The sequence below is a fragment of the Rhinolophus sinicus genome, linkage group LG14 (genome assembly GCF_036562045.2).
Source record: "Rhinolophus sinicus isolate RSC01 linkage group LG14, ASM3656204v1, whole genome shotgun sequence".
Classification (NCBI taxonomy): domain Eukaryota; kingdom Metazoa; phylum Chordata; class Mammalia; order Chiroptera; family Rhinolophidae; genus Rhinolophus; species Rhinolophus sinicus.
The window spans coordinates 51,805,036-51,832,306 of record NC_133763.1 but is presented as its reverse complement, the minus strand read 5'-3'; the positions used below and the strand labels follow the sequence as shown (position 1 = coordinate 51,832,306).

The following is a 27,271-nucleotide window of genomic DNA, read 5'->3' as shown; positions in this document are numbered from 1 at the left end:
GTAGAGACATGGCCACTAGAACGGCTGACCGTGGAGAACGTTCTGGCTTTGTGCCAGTCCAGCTAAGTTCCTCCTCACCTGGCAGTTTCGGCCTCTTTGCCAGCCACAGGTTCTGCTCACTTTGGCCAGGCATCTCACAAGTCCCACCCGTCACCACAAGGGGCTTCTGCTGGGGACAGATCAGCAGAACATGTCCACGGCGATCACTGGAAACACGACCCACAGGCCCTACCCTACCCACAGAGGCCATCAGGGAGGGAAAGGCACGACAGCCTTCCATCCGGAAGAAATGTCCCCACTTGTCAGGACGCCCAGGCTGCTGGAATTGCTTGAACTCAAGAGGGCTATCAGCTCTGGGTCAGACGTGCTGACACTCAGATACAAAAGGAGGCGGTGACCACATTCATTGAACGCACAGCTCCGAGCAGAGGTGTGGTTGAACCTAAACCCAAAAGCAAACCGAGAACTAAACTGAACCACGTTTTGGGGCATTGACATCATTTAAGTTTTCTGTCACGGTCGGCGAACAACGTTCTTAGGTCTGATTCGGGGCACTGATGGTACCAAGAAGTGCCTCTGAGCCCGCACCGGGTCACCGTGCGAACCCGTTGTGCCACCGTAATGGACTGTGCCAGGCGCACCGCATGGCGGGGTAAGCCTGCCTCGGAGAGGTCACAGAAATGTGACAGCCGGAAATTCGCGCGTCCTGGGCTCATACCCCACCTCTGCCAGTTGAGTAGTCGTGGGGCTGGGAGAGCTCCTTCCAAAGTATTTACAGTCAAAGGGGCCTCCCCAGAATGTTGGAGCCCTAAAAGGGCAAAGTGAAGCACAATCCCTGTTTTAAAGTAATTCTGGTCACAGTCCCAACCACGTACCTGATCAAGTTCAAAAGGGGGTCAGACGGATTTCAGAAACACAAACCCCGTAAGGCCACCTTGTTCGCGCTGAATCCACTAACGCAGGCATGGCCGGTTCTGAGGAATGAGACCCAATCCCTAGTTTTCACTCCCAACACCTTTCAGAGAGAGGGGCACAGGCCGCCATCACTAGTCCCACATTCCCTCAGGAATCTCCAAAAAGAAAGGGTCTGGGGTCAAAGTCTGGGGGCGGGGGAAGGCATGGGTACTTATCTTATAGCTTCATTTGTGATAGCAAACAATATGTTACTTAGTTGCATATTTACGTGGGGGGTGTCTCTGTGGGAGGCACTTATGAGGCTGATGAGGGCTGAAGTCCCCAAATGGCCCCTTGGTTACTACCACTTCTTCCATTCCCCACTCTGGCAGGAGTGTTTTGTTCCATAGAGAATTTACACTCATTGTGTTGTCAGGGTATTTTGAGTACTTCCTACATTCTCACTCTCCCCCTCCCCAGTGAGGCACCCTAGAGGGTTTCGGAACTAGATTTTGTCTTACAAGCCATAGAAATGCTATTGGACAACAGCCATTTTCCTGATTCAAGAACTTCCTTTTGAATTTTCGGCTAAAGGCCCCAATAGGCCAGGCGTGTAAATATGTTCTTGTCCACGAGCTTGAAATGTTTCTGAAGAACGGGCTTCAAGCTGTTAAAACCGGTAAGATTACTGACACTCCAGCTCAGGTTACAGTTCTTGGGTGATGTGATTTTGAGTGCCTTTGCTTCACTGGGCTCTTGCTTCCCAGCCCCTCCACATGGGAAGGGCGGGACACACGTGGCTGTGCTGTCACTAAGTGCAGGCACTGGGTACGACATTCTGCCTGGAGGGCAGCAGCTGCTCACTCAGATACCTTGGAGCTGGCAGATCGCGAGAGAGTGTCAGTGGGGACAACGCGCCCAGCTCAGTTCCAACCCATTGCTACCACATAGGAAAGAGGGCAGGGGATTTTCAGCCATTCCCATATCTTCAAGAGCAGCCAGAAAGTGAGGTTGTTATAGGAATCTGATTTTGAAGGTTGGCAAATTACTAATTTACTAACTAAACATTTTTAAAGGACTGTGTAAATGACCAAATATGTACAGACCTCTAAGTCACAACCTCTGGCTGCTGATGACACCCCTGCACATTTGCTTCTGACCTTTAAAGGTGGGGTGACCTTGAAGCACTCATGATACTAAGTTCGTGTCCGTGTTACTATCTGCCTTCGGCACCCACTGGTCTGCCTGTTCTATACCCACCATCTCATTCCACACCCCCACACACAACAGAATGAGGTAGGGACTCACACCGCTGTCTCTGTGGATAGAGGAGAAAACTGAGTCTGGAAGAGTTTGAGTAACTTACCCAAGGTCCCAGAATGAAGACAAGGTAGGGGCTCGTGGAGGGGTGGGAAGCCATGCACTCCAGCTGAGGGGCGGGACTCCCTCATGTCCTGGGATCCCAGTGAGCACACCTCTCAGGCTGGGGGTACTGATATGTTCAAATTCAGTGTGGTCAGACATTAACCCCTCAAAACACAAAAGTTACTGAATTCTTCTTTAGCAAAGAACAGCAGTGAGTTCTGCCAAAAATAAATAAATAAATAAATAAATAAATAAATAAATAAATAAATAAATAAATAAACAAACTTACTAAGCCACCAGGAAGCAATTCCATGCCATGGATTCAAATGCCTGAACTTGCAAGATCTGGCAAAAAGGGTTATGAAGGACGCCAAGCATCAGGGAGAAGGGAGGGGAAAGGTAAAGCGTGGAGGACGATTGGATTTTCGTTTCCCCATGACAGCAGTGAGAACTGGAGACCGCACAGAGAGTGGGAAATCTGTAGGGACTTTTACGGAGCCAGTTTTGATTTTAAAAAATTACTTAGAACAGCATATCGTTACCAAGCAACCGTAACCAAGTTACTACATCGGTGGGGAAAATACAAGACACACACAAATCTGATCTTCCCAATGAATGGGCCCTGACTCATTTCACCAGACTCCATACCACGGCTCACAGATCTGCAGCAGCTATGATATCATTTGTTCCAGTGAACCAGAGGGAAAGAATGTGTGTGTGGCGATGGTGGTGGGAATGGGGTGTGTGTGGATGAGAAAGGGGGCAGGGCAGCTCGAAAGGGAGTCAGATGACCTTGATCAATTTCCACAGCAGCAGGCTTAGTCAGATTAGCTCAGGACACTGATACATTTTAATATGTATTTTGAGGGAACTGATTCAAGACTGACCAGCTTACACCATAAGGCTGTGGGGTGCAGTCGGCTACCACATGGGCTCTGGCACCAGATGCCTTGGTTTTGAATTCCAATTTCTTTACTTATTAGCTATGTTTTCTTTAATGAGTTCCCTAACCTGGATAAGCTTCAATTTCCCTATCTATAAATTGGGGATAATAACAGGTCCGATATTGTAGGGTTGTTGTGAGAATTGTGTTAAACTAGATGAAATATTTAGAACAGCGGGTAGCACATAATTGGTACTCAACAAATGTCAACTCAAAAATGCTGACCCCATCAACCAGTGATTTTTAGCAATGATGATGTCACCTCTAAAAAGTGTCTGGGAAATTTACAAGTGTGTTTTTTGTTTGGTTGTCACAATGATTGGCACGTACTGCTAGGGTTAGGGTTAGGGTTAGATACTAGATGTTCTACACGCCAGGGGTCACTGCAATCGTGAACTCACCATCTTCATATGGTAAAACCTTTGTTAATGATTAACAAGCCTGGAGCCTATTTCCATTTTTACATATAAACGCAAGGCATGTTTTGCACAGCTTGAATGTTACTGAATTTTCCAGGAATGCAACTCTCAAGTAAATTAAGGGACGCCAAACTTCATGCTGTTCAGAACCATTCCAAGAATTGTTCATTCTGTAAAATTAGATAAGAAGTCTGAATTACCAACACACCTGTACCGGCCAGTACCTGTAGCTATTGCAATCACAGTGATTGTATATGTACTTGTAAGATTCTTATTCCATCGTTATGTCTTCTAAGGTAGTTATGCCTAAACAATGACATATTGGAATTGATAGTGTTTCATTATAACTACTCTTTTATTTCTCCGTTACATAACTGCTTGGGCATTAGATTTTTTTTAAGTTATGCGTGTAGATGTTATTATTATCTATGAATTTTCTTCCAGGAGAGCAAAGGGAACATTACAAAGTATTTGTTATGAAAGGGGATTTGGACCATAAGTGTTGGAAGGACCATACTCACAGAGCCTACGATTAAAGCAGAATTTATTAACTGCCAGATTATACAAAGAATAATTCTTTAACAAGTAAAATAGATGTTAAATATGTCAACTTTTTTGGTACCTGATGTGATAAAACAGAATAATGCACACTCCCCCCAAAGATGTTCGTGTCCTACTCCCCAGAACCTATGAATATGTTAATAACACAACAAAGGGGAATTAAGGTTACTAATCAGCTGACCTTAAGCTAGGAACTATCCAGGTGTGCCCGATGTGGTCACCAGAGTCCTTAAAAATAGAAGAGGGAGGCAGACAAGTGAGAGTCAGAGGAAGATGTGATTATGAAAGAAGGGTACAGAGAGGTTCAGCATGGCTGCTTTGAAGGTGGAAGAAAGGGGCCATGAACCAAGGAATACGGGTGTCCTCTAGAAGCTGGAAAGGGCAGAGAGATAGATTCTCCCCTGGAATCTCCAGAAAGGAAAGGAGCCCCGCTGACACCTGGATTCCAGTGGGACCCAGGTTGGACTTCTCATGCACAGGTCTGTAAGATAACGATGCATTTGTGTTGTTTAAACTACTAAATTTGTGATTTGTTACAGCAGCAATAGAGAACCACCATACCTGAAAATATGCGATGTTAGTAAATGAAAAAAAGCAGAATTCAGAACACACACACAGCCTGCAGCTCGGTTTAAATTTCGATGGGGAGATGAAGAGCTTGGCACTGGTGCTTCTGTGTCTCGACATGGACAAGCTAGACCAGTGGGCACAGGTCAGGAACCCCAGGCGCTGGCCCAGCTCCACAACAGACTTGTATGAAGTTACAAGAACCAATCATCTCAGGTAACAAATATTTACAGAACACCTGCTACAAACCAGGCTCTGGGCTGGGCTTTATGGAGTCAAAGAATGGGACATTTGCCTAGGTCTCAAGGAGATTCTCAGTCACTCCGGAAGAGAAAGGGGGTGAGGAGATGCTATCTGAGGTCTCTTTAGCTTTAAGTCTTTGAGTCCATGAGTCCAGATATAATTGAATGCGTACTACCTTTTATGTATGTGTCAGTTTGCCTGAGTTCACAAATATTTTTCGATTGCAGGAAACAGTTATGTGACATTCGAGCACTAAAAAGCTTCTCTGAAACAGTCAAGGAAAACACAATCTCAATCTATCTCAATTCAAAACATCTCAGTTAAACTTTCCCTTTTTCCTAACTAAGGCACAAGTATTTCTATGACTTTCAATTCCACCTCATTGTAATTCAGTGCCCCCACCCCCCAAGAAAACACTGAGTACCTACTAGCACTCTTCTCTCTTGGTAGTAATTACTTATTTTACAATATCAGTGCTGCTATGTTCCCATTATTTTACATGTATAGAGACAATTTTAAATGAGTACAGTTTAAGACAAATTTGAAGTTCGTAAAAACAAGAGAAATAATCTGAAGGGAGGAAAAAAAAGAGTAGGGAGGAGAGTGATTATAAGGAATAAAGAAGCTAAGTTGATGTAGTAATTGCAATAAAATGCAATTATGGTGGACAGGATTAGGAAGAAAGTTTAAAGACACTAAAACAAAACAAAAACAATTTTTTAAGAGAAATGTGGTAGGAAAACAGCCATGAAGAAAATGAGATGTCTCCTCTTCCCATCTGTAAGCTTCACGGTATTTTATTCCTGCCCACGGTGACACCCGTCACAGTGCCCTTTGGCCACTTTCTGAATTGTGCTACACACCAATGAGGACCAGGTTTCATGGGCCTCTGACGCCCCCCACAGGTCCTCAAGGCGACTTGCTCTTTTTTTCTTTTTCAAGATGTTATTGGGGAAGGGGAACAGGGCTTTATTGGGGAACAGTGTGCACTTCCAGGGCTCTCCTCCAAGTCAAGTTGTTGTCCTTTCAGTCTTAGTTGTGGAGGGCGCAGCTCAACTCCAGGTCCAGCCACCGTTTTCTAGTTGCAGGGGGCACAGCCCACCATCCCTTGCGGGAGTGGAAACGGCAACCTTGTGGTTGAGAGCCCACTGGCCCATGTGGGAATCGAACCAGCAGCCTTCGGAGTTAGGAGCATGGAGCTCTAACCGCCTGAGCCACCGGGCCGGCCTTGCTCTCTTTTTTATGTGACAACATACCAGACTCCACCTTGATAAAGAATTTTGGGTCCAACAATGAGCTAGAGCAACTACAGGTTTCAATATTGTTAAGCTGATTCTAAAATTCATACAGAAATGTAAAATATCTGGAATAGCCAAAACAACTTTAAAAAAGAACAAAGTTGAAAATAAATTCTAGACATTTAAGACATTATCAAGAAAGCATCAAGAAAGATAACTAGATCGATAGTACTGAATAGCGTCCAGAAACAGACCTACGGATATATGGATAACCAGTTTTTGATCCAGGTGCAGACATTTGAATTGAGAAAGGAGAATCTTTCAATAAACAGTGCTGCAATAATTGGAAACTAATTTCATGGGTAATTATTGCTCACAAAAAAGGTAAACTGGAGCTCTCTGAGCTGAGATCCAAGACCAAAGCCAAGTTTATTTATCTCTAATATATCTCTCCTGAAAAAGGACCCTCTAGGCCCACCTTTACTATGTGAGTGGTTCCAGAGCTGTTGGTGGGAAAATATTGTGTAATGAGGTGCCAAGAATATGCAATTCTAGTCTTCTAATCTCTAGAGTCTTAAAACTTCACCTCAGGGTGGTCTTGGACCATAGTATATTGGTAAATGTTTAATAAAAAGAGAGGAAGTCCCTCATTTGCAGTATCTGAATGAATACCTCCATTTGGTCAATTTCAAGCTACCTCTGTGATATGACTGAATGTGGAAGTTGGAAGATATGTGCCTAGTAGTCCCAGCTAGGGTTTCCAGGTGGGAATTCCTGCCCGTTCTCAGGAATTTTTTTCTCTTTCCTGTTCCTGAATCCCGAGAAAAGTTGGTCGGAAAATCGGCTCCTTGAACCCAGGTGGTTGGTAGTATCGGCAGACACTTTGTGGAAACGATTCATCGTGGAGAACAGAAAACAGTTTATATCTCAGGATTCAGGAACGGGAAAGTGAAAAAAATTCCGGGTGGGACTTCCCACCTGGAAACCCTAAGTCCCACCACATGAATACAATAAAGGTAAATAACCCCAACAGCACAAATAATAGTAAAACGTAGTAAAATAATTAGGAATTTACAGTTTTAGGATCTAATACCTTCATTTTTAATATAATTTATTTCATTGTAAGTTTACGTAATTACAATTTTAACAATGGCAGTGTTTAAGAATTGGCCAACCAAATTCTTGACATTTTAACCATCTGCTCCCATGAGCTTGTACAAACCAGCTCCTGGGCGCACGTTCTTTGTGAGGGAAATAGTACAAGGTAACTCCGGGTAGCTTCTAACTTTGTGACTCCTAATGAAAGAGAAGGTCCTGGCAACAGTGAAACTCGATGTATAATACATTCCTTTTGGTGCTCACAACAAACAGATGAGGAAACAACCAGGTGCAAATGCAGGAGAGTCTGTACAAGGTGTTAAGTGGGGAAGGGGGAGGGAGTTTGAGTTCAGGTCTGTCTCCAGAGCCAGAGATGACACATCCTTCCAACGTTCCTACGATTTCTATTTCTATCTCTATTTCTACTCGAAAAAGCCTGACTTGAGGACTTTCCGCTCTGCGGGAATTTTTAAGGGTGTGAGTGGGAGGGATGGGGCGAGACAGAGGAGCATTTTAAGCGCGTAAATACCCTTTGCAGCCAGAAAGCTCTCTGTGAGTCAGTCCGCACCCGACCCCAGGGCCTTGTCCAGGGCCTACAAGCAAACCCTTTGCTCCTACAACTCGCGGTGTGCGCTCCTACCCGCGCCCGGCGCCTTAGGCCTCCCGCGGGAGGGACCCAGTCAACGCCGAGTAAAGGGGGCGAGAGGCCGGAGGGAGGACGCCGACTCGTGCATCGCAGCGCGCAGGCGCCGGGACCGAGACGGGAGGGAGGACGCCGACTCCCGCAGTCGCCGCTCGCAGACGCCAGGGCCGGGGGGCCCCAAGCGGCCACCGCAGGCCGGGCAGGCTCTCTCCCGCCGCCTTAGCCCGGAAAGGCCGTGGGACTTCACGCCCCTCTCGGCCCGCCCCCCTCTGGAGCGTCCGAGTCAAGCTCCGCCCTCCTCTCACCTAGATTCACAGGAAGAGCGGGAGGGAGGGTGAGTCGGCGGTTGCCTGGGTCTCGGCTGGGTTTCCGCGCGCCCTCGGAGCCATGCTGAGGAGCTGCGCCGCGCGCCTGCGCACGCTCGGGGCCGGGCGGGGCGGCGCGCGCCCACCGGCTGGAAACCCGGGGCCCGCGCAGGTGAGTTCCGGGCGCGGGGCGGCGGGAGCGGGTGCTGTAAGGACACTTGTCCGTCAGCTGCGCGCCGGGGCTGGTGGACGGGGTGCTGTTTACTGTTGACCCACTACCCCAATCAGCTGATCTCAGAATCGAAGCTGACCTCAGCTCCTGAAGGCCATCGGTGTTGAGCAGGGTCACAGGGTCTTTCAGTCCCGAGATGCCAGCCCCAGGAGATGGAGCAGGACGGTGACTCCCTTTTGAAAGCGCGTGCAGGATATTTGACTCCGGTCAGAAGGTCAAGGGACACAACTGCTACTGAGATTAATAAAGAAAGGTTACGTGAGGGGCCCCGCGCATTCGGGACTCCATCCCGCTTGGGAGCTGCAACCCCTTCTCCTGCCTCTAATAAACTATCCACTTTAAAAAAAAAAAAAAAAAAAAAATGGCAAGAAAGGTTAAGTTATTCCAGCAAGGTCACACAGAGAGCACGTGGTAGAGGTGGGTCGGAACCTTGGCAGCCTGGCTCGCAGGCAGCACTTTCTCTTCCACGGGTTTAATCCTGGTTCTCTCTGCTTGCCAGGCCATCATACCCTCTCTAAGCCCATTTCCTCACCTCAAAAAGCTGTTACAAGATTTAAAAGAGGTCATGCAAGGAAAGGTGCTTAGCACAGTGCCAGGTGGTGGTAGTAAATAAATAGAGCCCTATGTTTTGCCTCGTTGATGTATCCAATTAATATTAATCCAGCCCCAACAATATGCCAGACTGGTCACTGATGCTATGAAGATGAGTGTGACCCGTCCTCTCAAGGAGCTCACAGTCTAATTTGAAAGAAAGGGGTGAAATTGGGAAATTAAAGAAAAATACATACTGTGTGCTCTCAGGAAGTCCTAAGGGAACACAGATGAGGGAACAGCTCTGTATAGAGCAAGAACTGAGAGCTATTGTAGCTTTCTTTTTTAAAGAATAATAAAGTGCAGAAGTGCAGCTTGGTTGTTGACCCTGTACCATCTTGCCCTTTGGAAAAGAAAATGCCCTGCGTTCATCTACAACAAAGGTAAACTCGTTTCCTTAATTATATGCTGGTGCCTTGTAATCTGTGTTGAGAATATTTAACCGTATTTACAGCCTTTGTAAGTCGTGCTTCTTTCTGTTCAGTAACTTTAAAGGAGACACATGTTTACAAGTGATAACTTCACAAGCCCCACTTGAAAAATACATAATCAAAGATCAGACAACCTTTCCTCTGCTCGGGGCAACAAAAGGTAATGATTGTCCCTAGCATTTATTCCTCATATACACAGTCTATGCTCTGAATTTACAGGTGCCTTCCTTTACTTCAAGTATCTCGTAGTTCTCACCTCCTTGAACTGAAACAGTCATTATTTGCATTTCTCACAACATCATACGGTTCGTCTGGGGTCCCACACTCAACCTGCCTCACACGGCTAGTCCCACTCCTCTCTGCCTCCTGACACACAGAACACTAACAAAAACCTCCTCTTTCTCTTCCTTCTATCCACGGCAATCTTCAGAGTTACAACTCTGGAATCACCCAAGGCTCTTCGACTTTCTCTTCTCCCACAATCAGTCATTCTCCACATCTCTTGGTCCCAATATCCTAAATATCTCTTAAATCGCTTTTTTTATTCCTCTCTACCTAGTTCAGCTTCTAACCATATCTCACCTGGACCTTTGCAGCAGTCTTTTAATTAGTTTCCCTGCCATTGCTTCTCACCTTGCAATTCATCTTTTACCCCAGAGGAAGGTTTCTAAAACCTAAGTTCATGTCACTGCTTTGCTTAAGACTCCACATAATGGGAAGAAGTATCTTCTCACTCAGGTACCACCTTCATGATTCTTTAAAGACTTCCTTTCTTTAATTAGTTTCATCCTAAGCAGTAACATCTGTGAAATCACAAGTGTGATGTGTTATTTATGTTCTCTTACAATACGTACTTCAAAATACACATAGCATCCTTTTGATGTCTAAAATCATCTTTCACGTTGCCCTTGGAAACATTGACCTAGAAGTCTAGGCCCTTCCTTAATGCCAGAGAGCCTCTGCGGTGTGATGTCCCTTCTGCTTTGCCATCCCCATCTAGCTGTTGTTCTCTCTGCACCTTACATCCTAAAACTGAAATCCTAGCAGTCCCCCAACATGTCATGTGGTTGTTTCATCTTTCTATCCCTTTGCTTGGAGCAGCCCTCCCCTTCTCTCCTTAGTGAACCTTTCTATCCTTTAGAAATCACTCCTCTTTCTGACGTTGTCCCAAAAGTCACTCCCGTGTCTGTATCTACTATAGTTGTAGCATTTTTCACACTCAAGGCCGCCAGCACTTGAAGGCAGGGCCTAAGTCTTCTCTTTGTATTCCCTGTTCCTGGCACAGAACCAGGGCACATAGAAGAACTAAAAAAGTTGACTGCGTTTAGCTGAATCCCAGACTTTCAAAGTTAAAATCAAGTAGGAGAGCCCACAGTCAAGGAAGTTATTCTGATTCCTAACCATCTTCAATTATTTCTATTGCACGGGTCCCTAAAAGGACACTGGAACTGATGGATCCTAGAGATGAGACCTATGAATGAGAAGAGCCCAAATTTACAACTCCAAAGCCTACCCGTCCTGTTCTACCTCTCAGCTGACATGGCTTGGTCAATGCATGTTAATTTGTGACTACTCGTGTCTGTTACTTCCAGTGTTCACATGCTTTCAAAGCTACACAATTGAAAGTAGATTCTAAGGAAATAATCCAAAATAGAGAAAAGGCTATATTCCTAATGTTCCAATGAACAACATTTTCATTTAAAGCAGCAAAAGATTGGAAACAATTTAAATGTCCAACTTAAATGGTTAAGTCAATTATAGTACCTAAGTTTAAAGGACTATTTTTCTGCTGTTGAAAATGATTAATTGTGATTAAGGACATGAGAAAGTGAGCGCTAAATAACTTTACGTGGTGAAGCAGAAAGAAAAATTATATTCCTCATTGAGATTACAAGCATTTTAGGAAAAATTACGTTTTTAAAAACTTGGAGGAAATACATCCAAGTTTTGTTATTAGTTATATTAAGATGGAGAAATAATGAGTGGATTTTTTGTTGTTTTTCTTTTGCAAATTTTCTGAGCTGGGTTCTGAAGGGATGAGCCAATCCAAAACCATAGGTAAAAAACAAAGGTACAACTCCTGGGCTGGGGAGTGGCGTGGTCTCCACCCTGCTCACCTTCCCCTCCCTAAATCAAGACTTCTTTTCGTTTGGCGAGGAAGTTTTTAGTTCTGTCGAGTTCTTGAGACAGGCCCCTTGTACATTGGGCCAGGATTGGAGCCATCCCAGGTGTCAGCAGAAGTCTCATCAGCTGGTTCTTTCATCACAGTACGTTTGGTCTCCCTGTTATAGTTTTGGGGTGCAGTCCACGTGTTATAGGTACCTTGGATCTGAATGAATTCATAAGGTTGGCTGGACGTAGAATGCCACCGAGTTGGTAGCGTCTGTGATCTTAAATGTCCTGAGGTTTCTGCAGAAGTCCAAGGAACTGGTTTTCCTTTCTGGTGCCTGTGGCATTGGCTTTGTCCTGCTCCACCAGGGCCACTGCACCTTTCCCCTTGCTGCCTGGGCATAGTGGTGGCAGTGCTGCCAGAGTGCAGGCCCTTTTCGGCGCGGTGTCCAGGTTCTTGGCACCTGGAGCAAAGAATTGAACGAGACACAGAAATACACTGGTGAAAGAGAGTTGATCAGAAGCGAAAGTATAGTCCAACAGGATAGGAGCCGCGCCAAGCAACACCGCGGCTCAAGGAGGCGCCGACTAGCGAGGACTTGGAGTTTTCATTTCCTTTCTTTCTAGAATGGGCTACTCCTCCCTAGGTGTGGGGCCACTTGATTGACATGAGGCTGTTAACGTCATCTTTTTAGACTGTGCACGTTCCTTCCCAGAATTCAGTCTGTTATAATGATATTAATGAATGATATGTATGATATTACAATGATAGTTTAATGAGGCTAAAGTGAGGTGAAGGTCATTGTAGCATTTACTGCACAGGTGTGAGTGACCGGTCTAATCTAGTTAGGTCCTCATCGCAGTTGATGGTTATAGTAGATAAGGGAAAGATTTGGGCGTGGAGGGGAGCTCTTCTGGGCGGTGGCTTTCCATAGGCCGTGTCGAATGTGCAGGAATGTTTGGAGACCCCATTCCTGTCTCTATCTGCCTGCCTTATTTCCCCGAGAGGCGTGATCCCCGTAAATCTCTATGGGAAGTTGAGGGACAGAAGGTCTCTTCTTCTGTATCTGCTTCCTGCTGAATGTGGTCGTGGTTCCTACCTATTGGGGATTCACGGAACTCTCGCCTTGTATAATCTTAGGTAAGAGGGAGGGGTGTCAAGATCTGCCTGGAAGACGGCGTTGACCTCTTTGGTCGGGATGTACCGGAAGCTTTGCTAGGGCATCATATGTATCCCGATGGCCCCTAGATGAGGAGAGATCGATTTGGGTCAAACAGAGTTAAAAGTGTTGGCCCAAGAAGCAGGACCCAAAGCGATCGATGCAAGGTGGCTGTGACATAGAAATTCTGTTTAGCTCCTTGGAGCCTGTGGCCTTTTGCTCTGGTTGATCCGGTTATTCAAGTGGTAGTCACCCAGGAGCTGGGCCTGGAATGGCCTGGAGCAGGGGGCAGGGGACTTCCTATGATTCAGGCTCGGAACAATCTTCTTTTTAAGATTAAAAGGCTGATTTGAAAGATGATTAACATCAGGAACTAGGGCGCTAAGAAACCAGGGAAAGGAGACTTAAAATTCCTCTAGTGGGGGGCTGTCCCGTATCAGCAGTGCTTGGTGCAACAGAGAAATTGCATGAGTGGAAGCCGTTGTTGCTCTGACCAAGCCCTTGTCCCCTCAACCCAGCCTCGTCTTCCTCTTTCTCTATATTCTTTCCGTAATCAGCTCTGTCACCCACTCTATTGCACAGTTCAGAAACCTGGGATTGGCTTGTGTGTTTTTCCTCTTCCCTCACTCTCCTTATCCAAACAGTCACCAAATTCTGCTTCGTGCACTCGTAGTTTCTCACCTGGGCTGGTCTTGGTCAGTCCCATGGTCTCATACTGTGGCCAGATCTGTTCACGTTTCTCCCTGTGTAAACCCGTCAGAGCTCTGAGACCATTCAAACCAGCCAGCTCAGTGTGAAGACTTCTTGCAGTCCAGCCCCTGCCTCCATCTCTGCTCCTCCATGCACCGAGCTTCTTGTAGGTCTTGGTTTCATCATCGGCAAAATGGAGATCAGAATTGGTGCCTGTTTAACAGGGTGGTAAGGCCCGTCAGAACTGCTTCGTGTCTCCTTGCTTTTGCACACAGTGTTTCTTTGCTTTCTAGCTGCCTAATTTCTGCTTGTCTAATCAGGATTTAAGTCAGAGAACCCCTCCCTGAACCCCCAGTCTGAGCTGAATGCCTCTCCCGTGCTCTCTGGCTTCCTGTGCATACCCCACTGGTAACACTTTTCACATAGAAAAAGTCTCTATCCTTCATCTCTTTTATCTCCAGTGCCTGGTTCACCTATGCTTGTTTTGAAAAACGGAATGGAGTCCGCAGACTTAATGCTGGCTCTGCCAATCACATGTTGGGTGACACTGAGCAAATCATTTATCCTGTCAAAATCTCCCATTTCACTCACAGAGGTTGGACCCGGTTATCCTTGAAATTTGCTCCCTCTCCGAAATGACAAGCTTCTGGGAACAGGAAAAGCTGCAACATAGTCTTTAGAAATCGGAGAATGTGTTATGACCTAGAATGCCTCTCCCGTGACTCTTCTTTTTCTTCTGTCTTTTAGAGGTGGTTTTCTTCGGAGAAGCTCATTCCGGAGGACCGCTCGCTCCCCAACCCCAGCTGGAACAAGGAGTTAAGGCTCCTCTTTGAGCAGTTCATGAAGAAATGTGAAGATGGCTCCTGGACACATATGCCTTCCTATAACTACAAAAATACTCTAAGTATTCAAGACTTCAAAACTCTTATTCATGGTAGGAACAGCCACGCTCCCATAAAGGACACTTAAATATCAAATATAAAACAGAACAGATTGAAGCACTAGTTACCACTTGAAAAAGGAAAGAATACAGTGCAGGGGTTTCTGTAGTCTCTAGTTTGGTGGGCCAGAAATCTCAAGGACTTTTGCAGATCGTGGGAAGGCATGCAGCCTTGGGCCAACAATGAAACTGCCTCCCTCCCACCCTGGCACCGTTAGCAGGCGTGAAGAAAGGACCCCAGAAAGCCTCCACCCGCGCACCGCCGCACCACGGCTCTGTCTTAAGGCTGTTATCAATGATCTCGTTTTCTCCTTTATCCTGATATGTGGCTCTGTCACCCTGAGACGCTCAGGACGCTCAGGTCACCCCCTCATCTCCCAGACTCCTCATGCCCAAGGCAGCCCCCTGTGCCTCCAACACACAGACATTACACTTCCTGTTCTGTGTGTGTGTGTGAGAGAGACAGAGAGAGATCTTTCTAATTAAGACTTGTTTTTTGGTTTTTTTGGGTTTTTTTATTAGCAGTGTTAGGTTTTAGGAAAATGAGTGGAAAGTACCCTCCCTTCTTACTAACAACTTGCATTAGTTATAATGGATGAGCCAGTATTGATACGTTGTTATTAACTAACATTTACACTTTACATTAGGGTTCACTCTTTGTGTTGTACTTTTTATGAGTTTTCACATTAAAAACTGACAACCTGCATGTTGCCAGCAGACAGAAATCCAAGCCAAGTTCTCAGAATGCAAAACAAGACTAACAGGGACGCAATAACGTTCCCTGGGAGGAACAGGATTGGTAAGCAGTGGGGACCTAATAGTAAATTTACCAGCCATTATTGAAAGAACTCATTCTTACACAAGTTTTTCTCCTTCACTAAGCTGAATTTGGAAAGGAAGGAACAACACAGAATTTTTACTTTGCTCTCTGGGCCTGGCACTAGAGACAAAGATCCAAGAGAGGGGACTTTGGTAAGAACTTTTGCCCTTTGACAGCTTCTGCCAGCTTTCCAAGGATCCCATCTGCCAGCTTTGGAGCAAGTGGAGTATCCCAGCAGGTCCCATCTGGGTTACCAGAAACTATAGGGGAGGAAAAATAATTTTCTTTCTATCCTTCTGAGATCTTGGCTGAGACTCTTGTAATAAAAGATAGACTAACAAGAAAAACAGCAGAAGTTTGTTTATGAACATGTATACCTCATGAATACGTGGCAGATACCCAGAGCAAAATGAGTAACTTCCTCTCCTGCTTTCTGCTTGCTCCAGTGTTACTGATCCCTTGTTTGGTTTTATCTCCCTTTAAATGGAGACAATAATACCCACCTTTACCTACCATTTTAGAAGATGCTATAATGCCTAATTAGACGCTTAAATTACACTTGCACTTAAAAACAAAAACTTGCAGTACCTGCCCTTATGAAACTGTAAGAAGTACACCATTCTTTCAGATAAACTCAATAATAGTCTCCTCTCCCCCAAGGAAATTCCATTTTTTTCAGGGAGATATCAGTGGCTTTCATAAGATTCTCAAAGGAGACGATGGCCTAAAAATGTTAAGAAACACTAGTTTAAAGAGTTTCACAAATGTGGGTAGCTATCAAAATATATTAATTAGATAACTGAGGATAAAGAGACAAACAGAATCTGAGCATTTGGACCTGAAAGATTTATTCCGTGGATGCAAGGGGACCATCAGAACCACTTAAAACGGGGTTCTCAGTGTCCATTACTAGTTCCTTTTCTCCTGAGAATCATTCGCCTTCTTTCTTACGCAAACATTTGTTGCGCACCTACTGTGTGGCAGACACTGGGCACAGCAGTGAAGAAAACAAACGAGCTGCCTACCCGCTTGGCACTCACGATCCAGCACTGTCCTTATTAAGCCACTGCTGCTGAAGAGGGGACAGCGCCCTCAGCAGCTTCGGAACGGAGGAAAGGTTGGGAACCAGTACTGTCGTCTAACCTTTTCTGTCTTCTGCAGGCATCCGGACTTCACCTGAACCCCTCCATTCGTGGGGCACTTGGGGCAAAGGGGTTTTTTCCTTTTGGGGCAGCTCTAATCATCAGTGATTTCTTCCTTAGACTGTATTGAGCTTTCACTTGTGACTTGCACCCATGCGTTACATTCTACCATCTAGGGACGTACAGAGTAAATATAATCCTCTTCCGTGTAGAATTAGGTACGTGCGTCTCACTCCTGCGCGCCGGCCAATTCTCGTCACCAGGCCAGTCTTCTCGTTTCCAGACATTATCTCCCAGAGGGTAGTTCAGTCTCCTTCATGTTTCCTGGTTGCTTTTCCCAGGACTTGCTTCAGCTTCTCAGAACCCTCAGTGATGCTTTCCACAACTCAGCATGATGGTCTTTCCATGCAGAATGAGACCTTAGCACTGGGCAAGGTGCCATGTCACACAGCTGACAGTCACTGACACCTGTGTCTTCCTTTCAAACTGTTTCTTTCCCATCTTCTGTACCTATGCAGCTGACTTGTTGAGCCTAACTGAAGAGTATATATATATATAAAATAAAACATATGTATGTATATTCTTCATGTTTGGAGTCAGCCTGTAAAGCTTTTGCTTTCTGATGGGTGATATCCAGTATTGATTCATTCAACAATTATCTGTTGAGCAGCTGTGCTTTGCCAAGCGTTGGATTCCTGAAATAGGCCTGAGTTACACAGGTTACTGTGACGGCTTTTTAAACATTGGCCTCAAGTGGGCCCTCAGAGTCGCCTGACAGTCCTGTTTCATTTCTCCTTCATCCGTCCCCTCCCCTGCCCTCCTAGCTGACTGCTCCCTACCTTCCCCACAAGCCTCACTGGCAACTGACCTGGCCTTCTGTTTCCATAAGAGAGAAAGAAGCAATCAGAAGAGAACTTCAAGCTCCCACCGCCTCATCCTGGTCTGTGCCTGCTGCTCTGCCTTCTATTGAGAATGTACTGGGAGGCTCTGTGCACCCCCTTTGGCCGCCTTACGGACACCCCTTTCTGCGAGACCTTTCTCTTCAGCACACAGACGTGCCACAACTGCGTTTCTCTTCCCGGTCTCTCTTGAACTCATTCCAATGAGACTCACTCCCGTCACTCCATCAAAACTATTCTTGTAAAGGGCACCATGACCTTCAAGCTGCTCACCAGCGACCTCTCAGCGAGTAACTCCTGCGCTTGAACTTGGCTTCCAGGGCACTGCATTCTCCTATTTCCCTGGTCCCTCCTTTTCAGGATCTTCTGCTGGTTCCTCCTCATCCTCAAGCTCAGTGTTAGGGTGCCCCACGTTTCAGGCCTTAGTATCCCCTCCTCAATACTCCACTGATGATCTCATCCATTCTCATGGCTTTAGAGGCCATCGAAAAGCTGGCAACCCCTCCCCCATCTGTGGAGTGTTTCACCACATGGGTAACCGTCCGTCCGTCTCCCCAAGTCCATTCACCATTCTCAGAAGCTCCCGCATCCACACCATGGCTCCTCAGTTCCTTTGCTTCCCCTTCACCTAAGAACGAGCCCTCACTCACTTTCTCAACAGCTGCTAGAGTACACATGGTGTGTGCACGGCTCTCCCACTTGTTGAGCAAACGAAGTCTTAGAGATGGGCTGCCTGGCCCCAGGATGCTCCCGGCCTGAATAAAAGGCACCCGCCCCCACCTCTTCCTCACTTCTGACCACATATCATCTCTCTTTTTCCAAGTTAGTAAATGGAAATGCAACGGGAGAGTAAAAGAAGCTTAGTGTTAGACGTGGCAGGTCATGAGCTGTTGGAGAAAGCTAAGAGTTGGGGGAATGCAATCTTGAAATAGATACGAAAGGACAAACACGCCCTCCTTTAGAGCAGGAGCTCTGTCATTGTTTGGAAGTGACCTGCATTTTGACCCACAACCCAGTACGTACAACTTGTGCATAGTTGTGTAATTGAGAAAAACATCTAAACGAATGTATTAGTACCTCTATGGGAAGCATTCTGTTTCTTTTTAGTATCTGATTATAACTCACTAATTTGATTTTGTGAACCCTAACAGTTCTAACCCTGAGTTTGGAGGTTTCGAGTCATAATCACATAGAATATTAGGCTGCACTAGACCGGTTTCTTAACCAGTATAGTTGTCTTCTCAGGCTGAGCTCACATCTGCAAGGAAAACCTGTCTCCTGTTGCATTCATTTTCTTTAAATCCCATTGAAACCACACCTATTCCAAGAAGGGTTTCTGTGTATGCCTTACGACTTTATTCACTATCCCCTCAGCATTTATATGCCATATTCCTGATGGCCATTCTGAGTACTTGCATGTTTCCTATGTCCCCACGTAGGCTGTCCCCCCTTAGGGCAAAGATACTTGATTCTCTTTGGGGCCTTCCCATTTCCTTCCATTCTGTACCTGGGTGGCCTTTTAATCCGTCATCCACTGACCTGGGATTCTTGCAGGGTACAGATGATTAGCTCTGTCATGAATCTTTCTCATACCTGTTTCCATGTGCTCATCTGGCTTATTTCCCTACAGACGGAAAGCTTGCAAATAAACAATTGTCACAAGCCCAGCTCTTCACCAGAAGCTACGAGGAAGGCTTGGGCTTTGAGTATGTGATGTTTTATAACGATGCTGAGAAAAGGACAGTTTGCTTTTTCCAAGGAGGTCCTTACCTGCAAGGAGCACCTGGGTAAGAACGATAGCCTAGAAATGTGAATCTAAAAGATTTTTCTCTTATAGTATCCCCTTGTATCCAGAAGGAAGGCATTACAGCGGTAGTGTAGATACATTTATTGACATGGGAAGGTGTGTATAATAAATTGTTAAATCACACAAGCATAGGACATAGGACAATAGAATATAATTTGAAAGAATATAATTGACATGTTGACTGTGGTTTGTCACTAGAGGGCCTTAACAATTTTATACTTATTTCTCTTTTTTCTTCTGTGTATCTGCGTTTCCTAAATTTGTAAACACTGAGGTGTATAGTTTAATGAAAACATAATATACGTTTTCTAAATGGTATTTTAGCTTTTCGCCTGTGTGTGATCTGATCACCAGAAAATTCTGCTTTATTACAAATGCTTCACTATCGTGGCATGAGCAAAATAAAGTCGGGGACATGGGTATTTGAGGAGATTTGACATTCAGTACACTGACCGCAAGCTAAATGGACCTTTCATAAGCAAATTACGTGGAGAGGCTTGGATAATTTTTCTCTCTTGAGAGGCTCTTTTCAGACCTTCTGAAACATTTCTCTTTCCCTTCTATTGTAACTAGATTCCTTCATGGAGGGGCCATTTCCACCATGATTGATGCTACGCTCGGCACGTCTGCCATGATAGCTGTGGGAATTGTCATGACTGCCAACCTCAACATCACTTTTAAAAGGTAAAGTCATGGGTATTCTCTGCTTCTTAGGGGTCACCGGCCAGGTTCCCCAGCAGCAGACCCTGAGACAAAGACTTGTGTGCAAGGGATTATTGCGGAAGTGCTCCCAGAGGAACCTGGCAAGGACGGGGGGCGGGGAGGAAGCCAGCCACGGTTGAGCTCAGAGTCCTGCGAAGGGGAGCATCAGCCTGGCCATACCAGGAACTCTGGGGTGAATGTGTGCCCCAGAATCGCCCCGACCTCAGGCAAGGGAGCTGGAGACGCCATAACTCTCACACATCAGTCACGGGATACCTCATAAGAAAATCCTGTCCCAGGGACTATAAATTCCCACCCTCTTCTGGCTCTCTGTGTGTGAGCAATGCAGGCTATAGGGGAAATAACCAAAAAACAAAGGTGAAAAATCATCAAAGGGGCTCTGAGGGGAGGACCAACATCCAGTATGTAACAAAACATAAGTTTACCATAACTTCACACAGAAATAAAGGACGGCAGCAAGATGAGTGTGGTATTCATCAAAAACAAAGCTCAGTCTGATCTGACTGGGTTCTTCAGTCAGTCAACTACCCACACAGTCAATACAGGCAACAAAACGGTATGGACGCTGGACAGGAATAGAGGAAGGGCGATGGGGCAGAACAGAGTTTAAGGTCAGAGTTCAATGGATGAGGTCTCCAAATGAGGTTTTGTGGGTTATTACTTCCCACAGCAGGGGGCCTCTAAGTTACCCAACATCTCTGTTTTATACCCCAGAGAGTCGTCTGGCTTCCATGGCAGTCGTCAGGGAGCGATGCTTCCCAGATTATGGGTTGTTTACTATAAGGAGTCCTTAGCCAGGCATAGCTTACGCAGGTCATTCTATAGGAAAGGCCTCTCTCCCCTAGTAAACATCTTTAGTTTATTTCAGGGCTCAGCAAAGCTTGTTCTGTAAATATTTTATGCTTTGTGAGCCATACCGTCTCTGGCACAACTACTCAGCCGCCATTGTAGCACAAATCAGATGTAGACAATACGTAAATAAATCAGTATATCTGTGTTCCAAGAAAACTTTATTTACAAAAACAGGCAGATGGCCAATGGGCCGCAGTTTGCCACCTCCTAGTCTATTTCCCTGGAGGCCTTATTGGAAAAAATTAGACAAGGTCCCTTGTGTCTCTCTCTCTCTCTCTCTCTCTCTCTCATTTTTCTTGATCTGTTTTGCCAGAGATTATTAATCTTTATAAAGAGCCATCACTTGGCTCTGTTAAGCCTTTCTCTTGTATAGGTGTGTTTTCTCTTTTATTTTTAAATTTTGTCTTTATCTTTATTCTCTATTTTCTGCCTCTAATACAAGTGTCAGTAAGTTATCTAGCAAAACTGGATTAAGGAAAATGATCTGAAGCCTGTTTTTGACGCCAACCAAACTAATCTGTGCCTAAATGTTACTTAAATTTACTGAAGTGTACGCTATAAATACAGTGGTTTTGTATTTTCTGAGATACTGTCTCTTCGCCTCTTAGTAATCGAGGACTCTTTCCAATGCAAGGGACAGAATTCTTAACTCACACACTAGCTTAAGGAAGAAAGGGATCCTATTGGCTTATGTGGACGAGGAGACAAGTGGCTGGGTACCAGTGATTAGAGATGTCAGTGTCTCGGCCACGCTTTCCTCTGGATCTGCTTCATCCTCAGGTACCTTTCCCAATGTGCTGCCACAATGGCCGCCAGGCAGGCTTGTGTCTTGCAAGCCTGACAGCTCCAACAGGAAAGGAACACAGCCCCACGGGCTCCGGTGCAAGTTCCAGGACTGACCAGTTCAACCTGTCACTGTGTGGGGGGGTGAGGAGGGCCCACTGTCCACTCCAGTCAACCTACAAGGGCTAAGAATGTCTGTGTGAATGAGAGAATGAAGTGAGGGGTAAGATAGATGGAAGAAGGGAGAAATGTTAAGTAGAAAACGGAGATGTTGGGCAGGCAGAACACCTATGTCCCCTGGGTCTTCGGAAATCTTGAACTGGCCCGAGAAAAGAGCAAAGTTCGGTCGTTCTATGGAGAGTTTGGGGAAAAGCAAATGGGAGGAAAACTCCGAGATGAGAGTAACTTTCTTTCCACCTGGAGTAGTCCCTTCATCCACATGGTGGCGCTAGAGGAACGCAAAACACATCTTCCTGCTGTGTTGTTTCTGCCAACTGAAAAATCACCTTTAAAGAGAGAGCTTTTTCCTTATGGTACTCTCACCAGGATTCCCAAAAGTGACTGTAGCCACTATGTCGTCCCGTGTAGCTATATACATTTAAATATAAATTAATTGGGATTAAATACATTTAAAGGTTCAGTTTCTCATTCACAGGAGCCACGTTTTGAATGCTCAGCCACCCGTGACTGCCATATTGCGCAGCTCAGATATGGAATGTTTCTGTCCTCACAGAAAGTTCTATCGGGCAGCCCTGGCTTAGCACGTTAAGCTGTTACCAGCAATTTGTTGTTACTACCTGTCTTTCTAGTGAGAGTTACTCTAAAAGGTTTGGGTAAGAAATTTTGATTCTGAGAGAAGCTGACAGGGACCATCCCACGGCCCTGTTTTCATTTCTTTAAAGGATTTCAGGTCCCTTCAGACTTTGCTCTGGGCCTTCAGATGGGACCACCTGTGCCATCACAGAGCTGGCGTCCCTGGTGATCCTGAGCCTAACCCAGGAGGGCAGTCGGGGACCAGGTGCCCAGGGGCCACTTGAGAGCAGTGGAGGATGGGAGGAAGGGGGCGTGAGTGGCTGCTGCCCTCAGCCCTTCAAGGGGTGTTCCAAGCCCGTGGGCACCGGCTGGCTTGTCACTCACCCTTGTCTCGCACTTGGTCTCTCCGTGCTACATGCATCCAATAAAAACCGATTTTTTTTGCCCCTTTTTTCTTCTGCAGACCTATCCCCCTTGGTTCTGCCGTTGTGATAAATAGCCAAGTTGATAAAATTGAAGGAAGGAAAGTGTTTGTTTCCTGTAATGTTCGAAGCGCTGATGAGAAGACCGTACACTCAGAGGCAACAAGTAAGAAGCTGCCACGCTCCTTTTTTGGTTTAGTTTGGTGTTTTAGTTTTGGGGGGGTTGTTTGTTTTTCAGGGTGTTTTTGTTGTTGCTTTTGGGGTTGTTTTGCTTTGGTTTTATAAGCCACACATGCCCAGAAATTCTTAATTCCCTGTCATTCAAAGAATAAGTTAAAGGTATTCCTTACACATGCTGGTAGGGAGTTATTTGCCAATACTTATCAAAGTCACAAAGCTTTGTACCCTTTCACCCATGTCCAGGACTTCAGTCCCACAGGTGTGCCCACATGTGTGCAAAATTACAATGTATGAGGTTGCTCTGGGGTCCCAGTAATTGTGTTACTCGTGCAATGTAATTTGGAATAGCAGAAGATTGGCAAAACACAGATCTCTATAGACAGGAGACTGCTTAAAGAGACTGCAGCTCATCCATAAACTATATCATGCGTGCCATAAGAAGTCTTGTGGAACATTGCGGTGCCATAAACAAGAACGCTTTTCATACATGCTCTGGAACCAACTCGTTAATATGTATTGCATGAAAAACACAAGGTACAGGACAGTGACTATAGTACGTTATTAGTACAGAAACAGTAGAGCGGTCCTTCCCATTCTCTTCCTTTCCTTCCTCCCTGAATAATTTATTCCAAAAGCCATTAAGTAGAGTCAAGCGCAGGGGAAGGGGGAGGGGAAGGCCACAGGGAGAGGTGGCTGCAATGGCCCAGCTCCATGTGGGGGCCTGAGAGGAGAAGGGAGGGTGTCCGCTCTTGAGAGTAGCCCAGCGCGGTGTCATGGCCCAAGGAAGGGGTCCACACGGAGAGTGGTGTGGGTGTCAGAGCCCACAGGACAAGGGTGGCATCTGTACAGGCTGGCAGTCATGAGGGGACAGGCTTCCCGCTGTCGGAGAAGGCGGCTCCAGATACGGAAACAAAAACTGAGCATGAATCCTGTGGTGTGGACTGGGATCCGAGATGCTGGACGTGTGTGTTTTCCCAGCCTTTTGCTCTTGCCAATCATGTTGTAATGAGTAACTTGGTATATCCTCATTTTGCACAGATTTTGGCAAGTTACTCTTCAGTGTTTCAGGACAAAACAGTTCCTTGTACTAGTCTCACAGTTTTTCTGTAAGCTTGAAATTATTTCAAAATGAAAAGGCAGACATGGGAGGGAGGCAAAAATATCTGTACACGCTTGCATGGCTTAGACTGTTTCAGAAAAGCCACACAGGCGAACACGGGCTGCCCCTGGGAAGGGGACCAGGTGGGTTGGGAGGGAGGGTCCACCATAGGCCATTTCTACCTTGTGAAAGTTGGTTGTGTGAATGGATTGACCAGAAGAGGAGCGAGGTTTTGTGGGGAGTAAAGCTTAGACAATTTAAGAAGCCAGATTTAAGAAAAAGATTGCAAACTTGGGTCCCAAAGCGAATATTTGTTTTGAATGAGAAAAACAATCACCCCATATTGCCGCTGGCTTGGAAATGCAGGTGGCTTCCTTCTGAGGTCTCTGTACCAGCAGTGGACTAGCCACTGTCACACAGAAGCTTCCCCATCACATCGCTGAGCACAGCGCAGCTCCCAGCTCTCACGGGGACCCTGCAGCCTCACCTTCATTCTTTCATTCCCATGGGGTTGAGACTTGTGAATTTAGATACCCAAGGCTTCTTGTTTGTCTGTATTCTTTATTTTAATGGGCCGCAGGTGGCACAGGTTTGGGTTCATCATAAGCCTTGATTTTCAGACACACAGTCCTATGTCATTGAGTCCTTCACTAACATATTTATATTTTTCATTGAATAGTAAACAGCCTGGAACCTACCATTAAACAAGAGCCAGAATCTTAATCATATTTTATCCCTGGTGAATTACTTTCCCCATCTCATCCTGCTGCTTTCCCTCCAGAAGTAACTCTGGTCGAAAATGTTGTGGATTTTGTTCCTTTGTGCCTTGTTATTTTTGATTCTGTTGTTTTGTCAAGGCCATAGGCATATCTAAGGAATATATTGTTTAGTGTTTGTTCTTGAACTTCGTGGAAAAGAGACCATCTTGCATGTGCTTCTCTGGCCACCTGGGTTTTTTGTCCCTTCGCTTCACGGTACTGAGGTTCACCCACATTGCTCGCTCTGGAGTTTGCTCCTTTTTCCTGCTGTATAACATTCCACTGTGTGACTGTGTCCCAAGGGATTTATCTCCTCTGACTGTTGTGGACGGAGCTGCTGTGGGCGTACTTGCTCATGTCTCCTCGTGGGGTGTGTGGGCTCGGCATGTACTTAGGATTTCTGGGTTGTAGAGTGTGAGAATGTTCTGCTTTACCAGGGCATGTCTGGTTGTTTTCTAAAGTTCTACTTAATTACACACCCACCGGCAATATGTGAGCTTCTCTAGCAATTGGTAAAGTCAGGCTCCTGGATATTTGCCAGTTAATGGTTATAAAGTGGTGTCTCAGTGTGATTTTGATTTGCATTTCCCTGATCACATTTGGAGTTGAGCATCTCTTCATATATTTATTCACCATATTTGTTTCCCATTCTGTGAAATTCCTGTTTGGTCAGCCTCTTTTTTGTCCCCTTATTTTTATCTGATTTATAGTTCTTTATTATTTTATGTTAAACTCATCTTTTTATTGGATATAGAAGCTGCACATATCTTGTTTCAGTGTGTACGTTGTCTTTTACTTGCTTTAAGGTATCTTTCTTAACGAACAGCAGTTTTTAATATTATTGTGGTCCCATTTATTAAATTTTGTCCTTTGTGGTTAATGCTTTGTGTGTCTTGTTTAAGAAATTCATTTTTCCCCTAAGTATCAGCTGTTTGCAGGAATGATGGAGAAAAGAAGCAGGAGGAAGAGCATGAATAATTTGAATCCATAGTCGGTTTAAAAACTCCATTCCAGGCTGTGGTTTATACTTCCTGTGTTTCTCAGCCTTTCTGTATCATAAAGGTACCAGATGGCTCAGTTGTAATTTTACTTCCTTTCACGTCTCTGACTGTCTCTAATGGAAGCAGTAATGAACCATGAAATGACCAAGTGGTGGAGAACCTGGTTACCCAGGGAAGATAATACAATGTGGAGATAGTCAAAAGTTGATTCTTAATTTGGCTGAAAAAATGAGAGCTAGACTGAGGGTGCAAATATGAGTCTAAATGCCTTTCTTTGATTATATATATTTCTACTTAGGGAAGTCCCATCACGTTGAAGTCAGTTGACTTATAATCCTCTTCTGTTTTCTTCATTTGTGTAGGCTTATTTATAAAGCTGGAGCCTGGAAAAAGTTTGACATAGAAGAGCTTCTGGTGAATTCCACACCACTCTGCGTAAGGCTCTCCTTCCTCCAGAAGAAGCCGTGGTCCCCAGTGCTGCCTGCTCACCCACTGTTGAGCCCCCCCATAGGGTGAAGCCTGCTATCACTGCCTTCCTGAATGGGCCCCTGAATACAACTCTGGGAGCTGTTTCCACCTTCTAGACTTTTCATACAGAAACACTTCCTGCGAGAGTGTCAGCAGTTCCTGGTGTCACCTTAGGATAAGTGTCTGGTTTTCCTGAAATGTGATATCTGCCCCACTGCAGACTGGAGGAACAATTCATACTGAAACTTTCACTGCAAACTTGGAAATGCCAGGACACCAAGGAAGGAATAAATATGTGGGTGCACACATGCGTGTGTGTGTGGTACGAGCGTGTATGCATGATCAATTACAAAGCTAGTTTTTTGTTGTTACTGTTGTTGTTGTTTATTATTAGTTTCAGGTGTACAAAACAATGTACTAGTTAGATATTTACACCCCTCACAAAGTGATAACCCCCCTCCTCCTACCTACTACCCCTCTGACATCGTATACGGCTGTTACAATTCCATTGACTCTATTCCCTACTCCACATCCTGTGGCTATATATATACATATTATAGTTGACATTCATTATTGTTCAGCTTCAGCTTTAGGTGTACAGTGCAGTGGTCAGGCATCTACACCGTCCATGAAGTGGTCTCCCTAATAAGACAGGTATCCATCAGATACCCTACAAAATCTTTACAACATTATTGATTATATTCCCCAAACTGTCTTTCGTAATCCCGTGGCAATCTTGTGGTTACCGATTGTGCTTTCTAATTCCCTCACCTTCCCCCTCGTCCCCACCCCCTCCCATCTAGCAACCCTCAGTTTTTCCTCTATGTCTCTGAAACTGTTTCTGATTAGCTTGTTCGTTTATTCTGTTCTTTAGATTCCACAGCAGGCAGCTCCCCAGTGCCTCCCCAAACTGTCAGGGTTCCCGTGGAGAGGAGAGTCTCCAGCCTCACCTCCGTAGTGACCTGTCTTCTGGGCTCTTTCTGGCAGTTTGGGAAGTGCAGGTGGGCCCTCGAGAAGCCTCTAGGGCCTGAGTCTTTCTCTGGCTTGGCCATCCCAGGGTCAGTCAGCTCTGGCAGTGAGAGTCCAGCTAATGTTTTGGCTGGAAGAATGCCTAGGTAGGGTACCACAAGGCTAT

The 27,271-nt window shown here is 45.5% G+C and overlaps 1 protein-coding gene and 1 long non-coding RNA gene across 6 annotated transcripts in view; one reads left to right on the top strand and one right to left on the bottom strand.

Annotated features, from left to right (window-relative positions):
* LOC109451576 (uncharacterized) overlaps nt 1-27,271 on the bottom strand; it is a 420,408-nt gene that overhangs the window by 326,304 nt on the left and 66,833 nt on the right. Inside the window, exons 1-3 of one of the 5 annotated variants that reach the window (XR_012491875.1) lie at nt 8,277-8,387; nt 3,604-3,791; nt 2,261-2,477 (exon numbers count right to left, since the gene is read on the bottom strand). The exons of 3 other annotated variants lie outside the window; for them this stretch is intronic. This is a non-coding gene — a long non-coding RNA (uncharacterized LOC109451576). Of the gene's footprint in view, nt 1-2,260; nt 2,478-3,603; nt 3,792-8,276; nt 8,417-27,271 lie in introns of those variants that run through there. One more of the 5 variants, XR_012491874.1, reaches the window with a different exon arrangement.
* THEM4 (thioesterase superfamily member 4) lies at nt 8,314-26,507 on the top strand. Its single transcript, XM_019739900.2, has 6 exons — nt 8,314-8,448; nt 14,237-14,423; nt 18,921-19,077; nt 19,671-19,781; nt 22,672-22,796; nt 26,031-26,507. The coding sequence occupies exons 1-6, from the start codon at nt 8,359-8,361 to the stop codon at nt 26,069-26,071; spliced, it is 711 nt and encodes a 236-aa protein (XP_019595459.2). The 5' UTR covers nt 8,314-8,358; the 3' UTR covers nt 26,072-26,507.

Bases quoted from the DNA above. Each gene is read 5' to 3' on its own strand.
- THEM4 (XM_019739900.2), top strand. From the start codon at position 8,359: ATGCTGAGGAGCTGCGCCGCGCGCCTGCGCACGCTCGGGGCCGGGCGG. The intron at 14,424-18,920 runs GTAGGAACAGCC...ATTTCCCTACAG, and splicing joins CTTCAAAACTCTTATTCATG to ACGGAAAGCTTGCAAATAAA. The intron at 19,078-19,670 runs GTAAGAACGATA...TATTGTAACTAG, and splicing joins TACCTGCAAGGAGCACCTGG to ATTCCTTCATGGAGGGGCCA.